The following is a 12,737-nucleotide window of genomic DNA, read 5'->3' on the forward strand; positions in this document are numbered from 1 at the left end:
TGATACCACATGCTGTTATTGTGTCATTAAACAACCACCAGTTTGTGTGCAATGCTGCAATGAAGATCCTTAATCTGCCACAAAAGCAGCTGCTTCGGCATGCTACCAACCATTTGGTACTATACAATATAAATTGTACAACAGTACATGACTAAAAACAGAGCTGAAATTGGTGAAGCTTACATATATGCACATTATAACTAAACGATTACAGCCATAAGAACATGTTGACCTTATGTTTCAACACTGAAGATTTAGTTCCCATTCCAGATTTCAGGTGTAGAGTAACAGTTTCAACAAAATTTCTACCGTTATAAGAGGTTTTGCAATTGTTTGCTTAATATTAAGTACTGTATTAAAATGCTGTGAGCCTCAGAAATACCGAAGCAAATATTATTACTCTTGCTGCTTTCGCAAAGGCTACAACACGTTTACAAAAAGCTCCAGCACATTGGTTGTCAATTTGTCATTAGTACAATACAGCCTTCAACAGAGCATACAAAAACAAAAAATGCACAATCAACTCATTTGATAAAAAAAATTTCAAAAATGTGGATACTATGACCTTCTTGATAGCCCAAGGAACACAGCAGCAGATGCAATCTGCACCTTCAAATCCGCAATATCAATATCATGACCACCCTCGACAAGACCCCACTTGTCCACCTGTCAGATGAAACAGTATTAGAATAGTTAAATAAAAGTAATGATGAAAAAAATTCTCTCGAATCTCCTCTATTTATAGACTAACTGAATCAGTCCTCCAATATCCCCTATCTATATACTAAATGATTCCCTCCTTGAATTGATATCAATCTTCATGTTGCTTAAACTACCTCTAACTGAATTATAATGACAATTCCTGAGCCCTTCTCATATACCCGATGCAATACACGTTCAATGATGCAGCAAATCATGGTTAGATTGGGTTGGGGAGGGGGAAGTAGAGGTTGGGCTCATAAAAAGCAACATGGCATACGACACTAACCTGCAGATCTTCTTCAAGACGTATCAACTCAATGGCCTCCTCTAATTGCAATTTTCCACGAATTATAGCGATAGAAATAATTAAAGAGTGTGATGCAGATGTCAATGCATCAATGGTAGCTAGTTCACAATCATCTGCTTTCTTCAATAAACTTTCAACGGCTTTTACAAGACCTTCATCCTGCTTGCCACCAAAAAAACAGGTGTACACTACAGGCTTGTAGCCAAATTCTGACTCCACCCACTTTAGTAGAGGATCTATTTTTTCAACTTGGCGTTCTGCAAAGATTTGAGAGTAATACGCGATTAGAAGTATTGATTTAAATAATTCAGAAAGTATCCATATAGAACAATGTTCATACTTCAATTAAGCAGGGGACAAAATAAAAAACAAGTTAAAATCTACTCATGGGCCAGTCAGGCCCTCTCCCTCTCCCTCTCCCTCTCCTGATGACTACTCAACAACTAGAGAGTTAAAACAAAATTAATTTGCATATCGATGTATGGGCATAGTTCAATAGAATTACTCGAGAGCATTCAGCAACCACACCACAATAGTTTCCAAATGAAAGCCTCACAAATTTGATGGCATAAAAGAAAAAAGGAAAAAAAAAAAAAAAAAAAAAAAAAAAGAAATTCTCAATGGTGACCTTCAAAATCTCCATTAAAGCTCTTAAAGGTAGAATATCATCAATGGAAACCAACACAAACCAAACTATCTCAGTTTTCTAATTTCGCCATTGTTGCACAAACTCGAGTTTGGGTGTCATTTCCAAGTAGGGATATGAGGATCCTTCGATTCCAAAAATAATCCATACGGGGATACAGTCAAAAGAGCGTCTTGACTAATTTTTAGTACACGACTAGCATATAAAGTATCGGGAAAATTTTTAGATAGTTGAAAAAAATTCTAATATTATAAAAACTTCACATGAAAAAAAAAATAAAATAAATCAAAGTCAAACCATCCAAATGTTGTTAAAAAAAACCACTAAAACAAATTGCATATTGTTCCAAAACCATAAAATCAAAGCCAAACCATCCAATTTTTATAACAAACTTATACAGTAATTGCTTATTGTTCCTATGTTATTCGGATGTTTCATTTTACCTCAAATACCCGTGTCGGACCCTCGTGTCGGACATGGATACTAGAGTCCGAGTTATACAGTATTGTTCCAAATCTCATAAACCGAATATTCCAAAAGGCTAACAATATCATTTAAATCTCGTCATCTTTAGCTCGTAATCTTCATTGAATGCTCATTATCAAAACCAATGATAGCCCTTTCTAACTCCAGTTTGTTGATAAATAGTTCTGTTAACTCGCAAACATCAACATCCTCATCAAATTGATCTCCTCTCGTATAAACATTACAAAAATTTAATTAATAAGCTGGTTATGTTAAATATCAAATAAAATACTTAATGCTCATTATTTAATAATAACTATGTCCCAATAACGAGTAGGGCCTAATTTGTAACTCTCTTGCTTCCTCGCCAATAGTTGAACATTGTTATGGCAATACACCAAGTCTCTTGCCCTTTCAGAAGTCGGGCTAAATCTCTTTAGAGTTTGAATATTACCATAGTGACTCCAATTTCGTTCACATCATGAAAACGATGATGGTTATGACAATAATTTTGAGTGGGGAAGGTATGAACCATTATTTGCCCACCAAATTATAGGTTTTTCATCATCACAAGTAGCAATTATATGAGCTTGACTCAAACGAGCTGCTTCACTAGAAAATGCCCCATACTCTAGTCTCGCATGCTTAAAATCATTGTCATTGGGAAATGGACATTGCAAGCATTCAATTCTGTTGTTAGAAACTTATTCACCTTCATTAGGCGTAACCCTTTTAAATCCCTCTCTACTAGCATTTAGTGTCTTGGAATTACTGAGTGCGCTAAACAATGTAAGGGTGTGTTACTTTTGTTCCATCAAACTCATAAATACTTCTTGAATAGCATTAACAAAAAGATTTATTAGATCATCTCCAACTTTGAGTATTGAAATACAAAATGAGTTGTTTTTTTAACTCCAATGGTGATACCTAACCTACTTCTCAATTTAGCAACTCATGTGAAGTTTAATTTCACAATGGTGAGACTCTCTAAAGTATACTAATGTCACTTTCAATTTATGGCCCACCAAATCCATATTGTAAGTTTTTCAAAAAAATTTTAAAAAAAAATATAAAAAAAAACTTAAATAAATTACAAATATATTATAATATTGATAAGGGCCCACACTTTTTGTCAAATGAGACTCCACGTTGAGAATCCAAACTTAGCAAAACTTTCTTTTGGAGTTGCTAAGTTTAGATACCAATAATATACCAACTTATTGGTATCCTTTGGAAAAAATACTCTCTCTCCTAAAACAACTCACTCAAGTCTTACCATTGGAGATGGTCTTAGATACAAAACAAGTTTTTCCATTCATGTTCAAAAACATTGACTTTTACTCTTTAATCAGAGTATCTCTCATATCAAAGATAAGATGCAAAACAGGAGCATCTTTGTCCAACCCAAATAGTCATATATAGGCTCCGTAAACTTCAAAAATAATCAAAATTATCCTACCAATTGTCACTTAGAATTCTTTCTATACACGAGCCTTAATATCAATACGATTTTTAAGAGATCTAATCAAAGTCCTAAAATTAGGATCCATTACCATTTTTTTTAAGTCCATCTTTCACTTGTCACGTATGTTTTGCAACCACTTTAACGACTAGAAAACTTTGTTACAAGCAAGAGTTGTATTTTAGCATTCTTCTTGAAAATTGCCTTCGCCATGTCATATAAGGTCACAAATTTTTGGATATCGTCACAAAATTTCCTTTACCATGTCAAGAGTTGTAACCTCACATGTGTGCACGATATTAAGAAACTTGTGACCTAAACAAGGTTTGCTAGTCATTGTGTTGTTGCAAAATGTATGAGAGAAGTGAAAGATGGACTTAAGATATGGTAATTGATCTTGATTTTAGGTCATTGTGTTGTTGCAAAATGTATGAGAAATGGGTAGTGCTACTCTAAGTTTTTAAATTTAGGGAGTAATTATTTTGATAAAAAATTTTAGCGAGTAGTTGTTCACAAATGCCCCTATTAAGCATGTAGTTCCTGACAATTTTTCCTTTTTCTTATAACAATTGGATGGTTTGACTTTGATTTTTTTTTTTTTTTTTTTGGAACAATATGGAATTCTTATTTAGTAGTTTTTGTTAGAATAATTGGAAGGTTTGATTATGATTTTTTTATCATGTCAAATTTTTTTTTAACTAAGTATCTAAAAAAATTCCCGACACTTTATATGCTAGTCGTGTCCAAAAAATAGTCGAGACGCTTGTTTGATCGTATCCCCGTATCAGCTATTTTTGGAATCGAAGGAGATACGACACCGAAACTCGAGTGTGTGTAACATATGTGATAATTGAATTATAGTCTCTTGGTTAATTGACTTCATGAACTTATTCATATCGGATAAGTTTAGCGGAAGTGGGTAAGATTAATATGTGAACACCCTCATAGCTAACCAAACTAATAGGTGAGTTGGGAACTTTAATGTTTAGTGTGTGCGAGAGTGACCTAAGTAGACAAATTTTCCCCTTGATATCTCTATAATCTACGTATGCCTTGATCACCTTTCCCATGTTTTAATCGGTCTCTAACCTTTAGACATAATTTATTGCCTTAGTTTTGTTAGATACTTATCATCATTCAATAAAATACTCAATATATTTGAAAGTTGATGAACTTAGGTATCCCATTTTCAAGCTTACCGGTGGAATAATGCTTCCTTTGTTTTTTTTCCCCCTAACATAGAGTTTTAAAGGGTTGAGTTGAATTTGTTAAAATATTGTGTATGTGGGGGTTGTAGGGGAATTAAAAATTATAAATAAAAAAAATAGTAGGTTAACATTTTATGTAAAAGAAAAGGAAAGTGAGGTTAGAGAAATAATATTTTTTTTAAAAAAAAAAAAAGAGTATGTATGGGGTGGAAGTGGAGAGCATAAAAGGAGAGAAATATATTAAAATAATATAATATTTCTCCATTAAAGGAAGTGTTGCACTTAAAATAAAAATATTTTTAAGGAAGTATTGCATTAAAATAAAAATGAAGGGAGTACTACATATTACTCCCTCCAATCCTTTTTGTTTTTTCATTATCATTAAGGGTGTTCCTTTTAATTCTTTACATTTAGGATCTTTCCTTTTTAAGTTATTAATTATGGACAAAATTACCCTTGCTTTACAATTTAAATACTCAATTACCCTCCATTTTTCATGTGCAATTGTACCAATTTTAATGGGTTTTCAATACTTATTATTACTTTCTCTCTCATCCCTCTTCTACTTTCTTCCTATTTACTTTACCCCACATGTACAATATTCCTTTTTTAACAAGAATTGTACTTCAATGATTGAATTAATGTCAATATACCTCAACTTTACACCATTTCTTAATAACCGCACATAATTTCAAATGGCGAAAACAAAAAGGAACGGAGGGAGTACTATATTAGTAATTAGGATTATATGTGATCACAAGTAGACAACAATTTTCCAATAAAATCCAATTTTAAAATATATTTTAACAATAAATATTACTTGAGACTTATTAAAGCAATTAACATTACTAGTTGGTCAACAAGTCAAGTGAACCAACAACAATCAAAATTTGATTCCAAACAAGGCCTACGGAGATATAAGCACAATGCACCATCCAAGAAATGCTTAGAATTGATGTGCTGATTGAGTAGTAAAAGAAAAGTTAAGAAAAAAAAGTGAATTAAGGTGGTGACATAGGATATGGTAATGATTGTGTGAGGAATGAAAGAATTTTTACCATTATTTTGGGGGTGATAACTGCCCACCATCCCCTAATGGCCCGTTTAGTAGGCGGTAATAAATAGAAGTAATGAGATTGTATTTTGTTGTAATTATGTAAGTTAATGTACCAAGACCCATGGTCGTTCTAATACATATAAGATACCTCATTATCTTCATAAATCTTCATCACCATCGGTTATCACTTAAGAGGGTGGTATTGGGTGGGAATGAGACTTTATGAAGAAAGCATAGGTTTAGAAATGAGATGGCATGAGTGCATGACCATGATCATTATGATAGTAATTCCTATACCAAATTACACAAAATTCATTCTTATCCCATTATTTATTACAGACTACCAAACGGGCCGTATGAGAGAAATTTAGAGTACTAGAGTAACGTATCACCCTTGAAATGACAATTATTAAATCCCCCTACCCTCTTTACTCTTCTATGTGCATTATCACCACATCAATCCCTCTAACAGCACCTAAATTTCTTCATTCTTTTTCTTTCAATTTCACTTGCTCTTAATTCATTACCCCCAATACAAGCATGGCCAAACAATGCAAAGTTAAATTATGAGCTTCAATTACTTTAAGCTATACTATCTTAACTTATGTTAAAATGAATGTTCGCCAAATAATCATAGCAGTTCCATTGATACTTCATTCCTTCCGCATTTATTGAGTGCCATTCTTATTTAGATATTGTTCAACCTCACTACCAAAGTAACAAAGACAATTCACAGTTTCGCACATAAATTAAAACAGCAAGGCTTAACATAGATCTTTTGCAGGCATGCATTTGTTTCATCACTGTTATTACACTAATGCTGTCCTTTAGCTTCACAAGCATAAAAGGCTGGCCCTCAATAACAAAACAGTTCAGGACATGGCATCTATCACACTCAAAGCATTAAAAACACGAGAAGGGAAAGGCATATAAAGTTAAAACCAGTAGTAGAGGGTGATCAATATTAGGGATCATACCATAGACACCGCTGGTTAATTCGTTATCATTTGGAGCACGACAAAAAACTAAGTCTTGACTGAATTTACTCATCAAATTCTCAATTATTTTCGGGCGAACAACAGGAACTCGTTCCAATGCAGTGCAAGCAAGCTTCATCAATGGCATTGTGAAGGGTCTTATTCCATCTGTTTGCTACAAATAATACCAAACAAACCCGAGATTCAATTAACACCAAAACCCCTTCTCAAATAACACCAAATCACAAACACTAATCTCAAGGATTCTCAACAACACTTATAACAGCACCAAATTATAAATGCCGTTACTTACAAAATCATGTAGCAACCCAGCAAATTCAACCAATATCCCCAAATACCCAATTCACATCTAAGCTCATAAAACAAACCAACAAACATGATCACCATTTACAAATCACCAATCACCTATTAAATAAATAATCACTGGGAAACAATACCCTTATCGAATAAACATTAATAACACCGATCGATGCACAATTTTGCCACGAATTTCAAAATCAAAACAATCAAAGGAAAGAGAGTAACCTGGAAATCCCACTCAGCAGCAATAGCTTTAGCAAGAGAAAGAGTAGGAAGCTTAAGAGGGCGTTTAGAAGGGGTTTTAAGGGTTCGATAATCAAGCATTACACTCCACCCATTACCATCATCAGCTTCTCTCGTTGTCACCTTCTTGTAGAATCTCTTCCCAACAATAGAACCAGTCATGAACGACATCGGCATTGTCACTGACGAATCTGCCGCTTTTTTCGCCTTCAGGTGTATGCTGTCGGCGCCGTCGGAGGAGAAGGTGAATGCGTCGGATTCTTCGGCGGTGGTGGTGGTGGTGGGGTTTGCGGCGGCGGCGCTGAAGGGGCGGTGGTGGGTTGTTAGGGTTCGAAGGGTTAGGGAGTTGATTGATTTTAGGGAGTTTCTTATGATGTTTGACGCCATTGCTGAAGATTCAATGGAGTTTGAAGGTTTGATTGAGTTAAATTTTGGGGGATCGAGTGGGTTGGAAATGGGTTTATGTTTGTGAGGGGTTTATGAATTGATGGCCATGTTTCAGAATTACGACTAGCGCTGGGAGGAAGTAGTAATGGAGGAATAAGAGATGCATTCATGTAATAACATACTTCGTCGGTTCTATTGATGTTGCAACAAGGAGGAAATTACGCATTTTAAAGCACATTTTATATGCTAAATATCTATAATTGTGTAAGAGTTTCAAATTATAAAAAGTTGATATTGTGAAAGTATTTTATGAGACGAATCCAACAAGATCACACATGACTATATTTTGCTTAATGTATAAATCATATTATATGGTCAAACATGAGTGATAATTAGTACAAAAAGTTCATTGTTGCAATATTAATAGATTGGAGGAAGTATATATACGAGAGTGGTATCATTGAATGATCAAATGATATCTCTGAACATACGGTGATACTATATACGCATAAAAGTACTAAATTATGCGTATAAAAAAATATAGTGGTATTATATACATTCAGTTGTACTAAATTATGCATAAATAATACCATTGAAAATTCAATGGTGCTATATAAGCTTACAGTGGAACAATCAGCATGTGCTCTCCCATCACGTGAGATAATCTGACTAAAAAATAGGTGGGGTTCACCTATAGACCCCTCTCTTCCTATCTCTCTCCTCTTTTCTCTCTCTACCAATCATTGTTATTTATATACAAATACATACTCCCTCCGTGTTTTTAAAAGTGACACACTTTCCATTTCCGGTCGTGTTTTTTTAAGTGACACACTTCCTCTTTTAGAAATTCCTTACATTTTAATAATATATCTTCACCCCACTATCTCTTACTTTATCATTTCTCACTCCTTTTATGGTCCCCACTTCCTCTCACATTATTTTACTTTATCATTTCTCAGTCCTCCAACCTACCCCACTAACATCTTATTATATTAAAGTCAATAAAATCTCCTAAAACTCTGTGTTAGTCAAACAGCGTCACTTAAAAAAACACGGAGGGAGTAACATTCCTCCCTTTAAAATGTCTCTAGTGCTGGAGAATGATCTGCTAACCTTGTGGGTTACTAACCCAATGACATGGAGTCTGAGTTGGACCAAGGTGGAAGCTTAGGTGGAGAATGATCTGGTAATTAATTAATTACCCTAGGAATCTATTTAGTTTTGCTAGTTTAAAAAAGAACTGATTCCTAGGTAATTAACTAGTTCAAAACCAGTGATATGCACGGTTTTACAATAGTATTTCACTAGATTAGTGCATGTGTGATGCACGGTAGTAATAATCTTTTTTCCATAATTAATTGTGATATAATATAAATATAAGGCAACTCATGTAGAATAAACAAATGCAATGCATGTAGAAAAATAAACATCATAAGGCAAAAATTATTAAAATTACAATCGAGGAAAAAAATTATTGTTGATTAGTTGTGTTGAAAATATTTAAAAGCAGTATATATTATATTACATTAATGATTGTATATTGTATGTGAGCCAGTGACTCACTTTTCTATAACCAAAAAAGTTTTGGAGTTTTATTTTAGATAAATGTGTATAGAAGAATATAAAAATAATTAAATAATAATTATTAAAAAAACATTTTAATTTCTTTGTAAGATACTCTAAAAAATATCATCCCTTGATCACCAAAATAATCTAAGTGATAAAACTAAGTAGAAAAAATACACGTTAAGATAAAATAAATTAATCTGATCTCATATATATAAATATATAAAATTATTAATTTTCACCTCGTAAGTAAGTTGTACAATATTTTTTTTTAAAAAAGGATCATATATAGTGTGACTCTTGTGAGTTTGTAGACTTTATACGATTAACTCATTTATAACCAAAAAAAAAAAAAAAAAAAAAAAAAAAAACTTTGGCTATAAGATACATTGTACAATATAATAGAGCAAGTAGTAAATACAATATTGTAGGCACCTAAAAATGTCTCCCCATAACCAAACCCGATGATGAACAACCTTTCACTACCATTAGTTGGTCGGGTTGAGTATTTAATCTTGGGAGTGCTTGAAATTCATATTCAATCGAATTCAGCTCATAAAATAACCAACGGATCAGTCTTGATGTTTAGTCAAAGCATAGTTTCTTTTTATTTTGGCCCAAACCTTTTTATTTTATTTATTTCATTTATTATTTTAGCCCAATTAATAATAATAAATCAGAAATGGCCCGAAATTATCAATCGGCACTAATAATGCTGAACGAAATTAGGGTTAAAAGTGAATTTAGACGGAAAATTGGATTACAGAATCTCGCGTCACGGGAATTTTCCACCGTGTCACGTGTACTTTCCCCGTCTGACGGTGGGATTCCCCGTGACACGGTGCCCCTGCTGTGACACGGGGAATTCTGTGTCCTTTCCGCGTAAACCCTTCACGCGTTTTCTTCCCCCGTACCTAAATATCTCCCGCGTCACACAGTGGTCCACCGTGTCACGGTAACATGTCCCGTCTGACGGTGGGATTCCCCGCGACACGGTGCCCTCTACCGTGTCGCGGTGCATATTTCTAGGGTTTTTATCTTTTTAGGGTTCCGTGTGTTCCCTCATCACTTTTTTTCTATAAATACCCCCTCATTTTTGATGTACGGGGCATCAATGAATTCTCATTCTCTCTTCTATGCTCTAGCCTAAACACTAGCCTACCCTTCTCTCTCAAAATACCTTCCCTAAGCACTCCCAGGAGTCCATACTTTACCCGAGATTCTATCCTTAAACCACGGCGTGAAAGGTGGAATTGTTTGAGGGTTTGGCCCCAAATCAATTATATTTAATTTAATTTAATTTCGTTTAATTTTCGTTGAAGTTACTAACGCGTTTATTGTTTTTATAGTAGCAAGCAAACAAAATCAAAGTAAGGAATCATGTTCCTTTTATTTCTATTATTTTTCTAACGATTTTATATTGTTGGATTTATTGCTATATTGCTTCCAATATTAATGTATATTCTATTATTATTTATGATCACCGTATTGCATGGTAAAGGGAATATGTAATTGAAAATCACGCCTAATAAGATAATTTGGACAACCGGTTTAGGTTCCTTTAATCTTATTTTTAAATCGAAGTGATCACCAATATTTTAGAATAATATGTTGCATTAATATTAATTAAACCAATTTATCTTAATAATAGTTTGGAGCAAATTGAATATTTTGTTTGTATGCCTTTGAGATCACAGGAATACTTTTCACAATAAGAATCGAGTAGAGGCCAATACGGGCGAATGTGACTCCATGACTCACTTCGTACCATCATCCTCGATCCTCCTTTCGTGGTTCCGAACCATATGGAGTGAGTTAGTAATCTCATGGATTATGAATGGGGTGTAACTTTCACGGGTCAATCGTTGTTGCCTATCGTTGTCCCTTTTCGTGGTTGCCTTATAATGATCCGTGAACGATTTACAAGTTCCTTAAAAACTTGTTGGCGGTTCCCTACTTTCCTTGTCCCTATTCGTTGTCCCTAATCGTATATGTCAATTCCCACTTCCTATGAGTGCCAAGCATATTCACAACATGCTTTTACGTAGGCGCACTTCAAACGACGCCTACAATTTGGCGACTCCACTGGGGAGGATTCTTGGTTATTTATCGATTTGAGTGATTGGTATTTAATTAAGATGAGTGGATGAGACTTGAAAGATTCTTGAAAAATATTCTTGTGATTAATTTGACATTTTTGCATAAGTGTAGACGTTTTAACGTCGCATCTAGGTCTGTCCCGTAGGAAAAATTGAATAACTTGATTACGTACGAAGGAAACAGGGCACCAGTCAGATTTTCTAACTGTCGTGTCATGACAGATTCTGCCGTGTCACGATGCAGATCAACGTCTGACGGTGGGCAGCACCGTGACACGGTGCTCTTTGCCGTGTCACGGCAGTCCTTAAATCAGTCCGGTGGCTTATTTTCTCTTCTCACAATCAACTTCCTTCGGTTTTTCTGAAAAACCGTATGTGTTCTACATACGTCTTAGCCCCAGGGGATTTAAGCTCTATCAACCCAAAAACGCTCATGGCAATAAGGGTTCATCCGAGTTTTTTAAATCCACCCAAACCATGGAGTCGAGTTCGATTTCATCACGAACTCGCAGAGCCGCCCGTTGGTATACACCCTCAAGGGAGGCTGCCTTGCTAATGCGTCCAAACTCTTAACCATGGTACCCTTTTGACACCAAATAAACCCGACCATAGTCGAACATAAAACTTGACTTTAGGTTGCGAACTCTTCTTTTCATCATTGTGCCTACCTGTTCTATGTGTGTATATTTGATCGTTTTGATATAACCTTAACGATCTTTCTTTGTCTATGGTGGATTATTTTATGACTAATAATTGCCAATGGACCGTACTCACTTAGTAATTAGCGTCAACAAAAAAATAAATAAATTGCCGTGCCAAGATAGTTCTCACCGTGGCGCGGTGGATTTCCAAAAAAAAAAAATTGTCGTGCCACGTCAGCTTCCACCGCGCCACGGGGAAGCTCACCATGTCACGGCAGAGTCCACCGTGGCACGGTGGATTTCCAGAAAAAAAAGTTGTCGTGCCACGTCAGCTTCCACTGCGCCACGGGAAAGTTCACCGTGTCACGGTAGAGTCCACCGTGGTACGGTGGATTTCCAGCCAAAAAAAAAAATTTTGCCGTGCCATGTCAGCCTCCACCGTGCCACGGCAGTTTCCACCGTGGCACGGTGGATTTCCAGCAAAAAAAAAACCTGGAAATGGTCACCGCGTCATGGCAGCTTGTGTCGTGACACGGTGCAGTTTGCTGTGTCACGGTGCCTCGGAAATAAGTCCAGCCAGTTTTCTTTTAGTCTTCCGTGTTAATTTGGTCCTCGCGTCAGTCATTTTGGTTACTGTTCACATGTCTAGCCATACG

At 35.2% G+C, this 12,737-nt stretch overlaps 1 protein-coding gene across 1 annotated transcript; it reads right to left on the reverse strand.

Annotated features, from left to right (window-relative positions):
- Positions 1-366: 366 nt before the first annotated feature.
- On the reverse strand, positions 367-7,897 carry LOC145598704 (uncharacterized). The gene is made up of 4 exons (XM_081655086.1): positions 7,371-7,897; positions 6,825-6,999; positions 989-1,266; positions 367-666 (listed from the first exon to the last, which is right to left on the reverse strand). The coding sequence occupies exons 1-4, from the start codon at positions 7,773-7,775 to the stop codon at positions 559-561; spliced, it is 966 nt and encodes a 321-aa protein (XP_081511212.1). The 5' UTR covers positions 7,776-7,897; the 3' UTR covers positions 367-558.
- Between the last annotated feature and the right edge of the window lie 4,840 nt (positions 7,898-12,737).

The sequence above is a fragment of the Chenopodium album genome, chromosome 20, assembly GCF_948465745.1.
Source record: "Chenopodium album chromosome 20, dcCheAlbu1.1, whole genome shotgun sequence".
NCBI lineage: Eukaryota > Viridiplantae > Streptophyta > Magnoliopsida > Caryophyllales > Amaranthaceae > Chenopodium > Chenopodium album.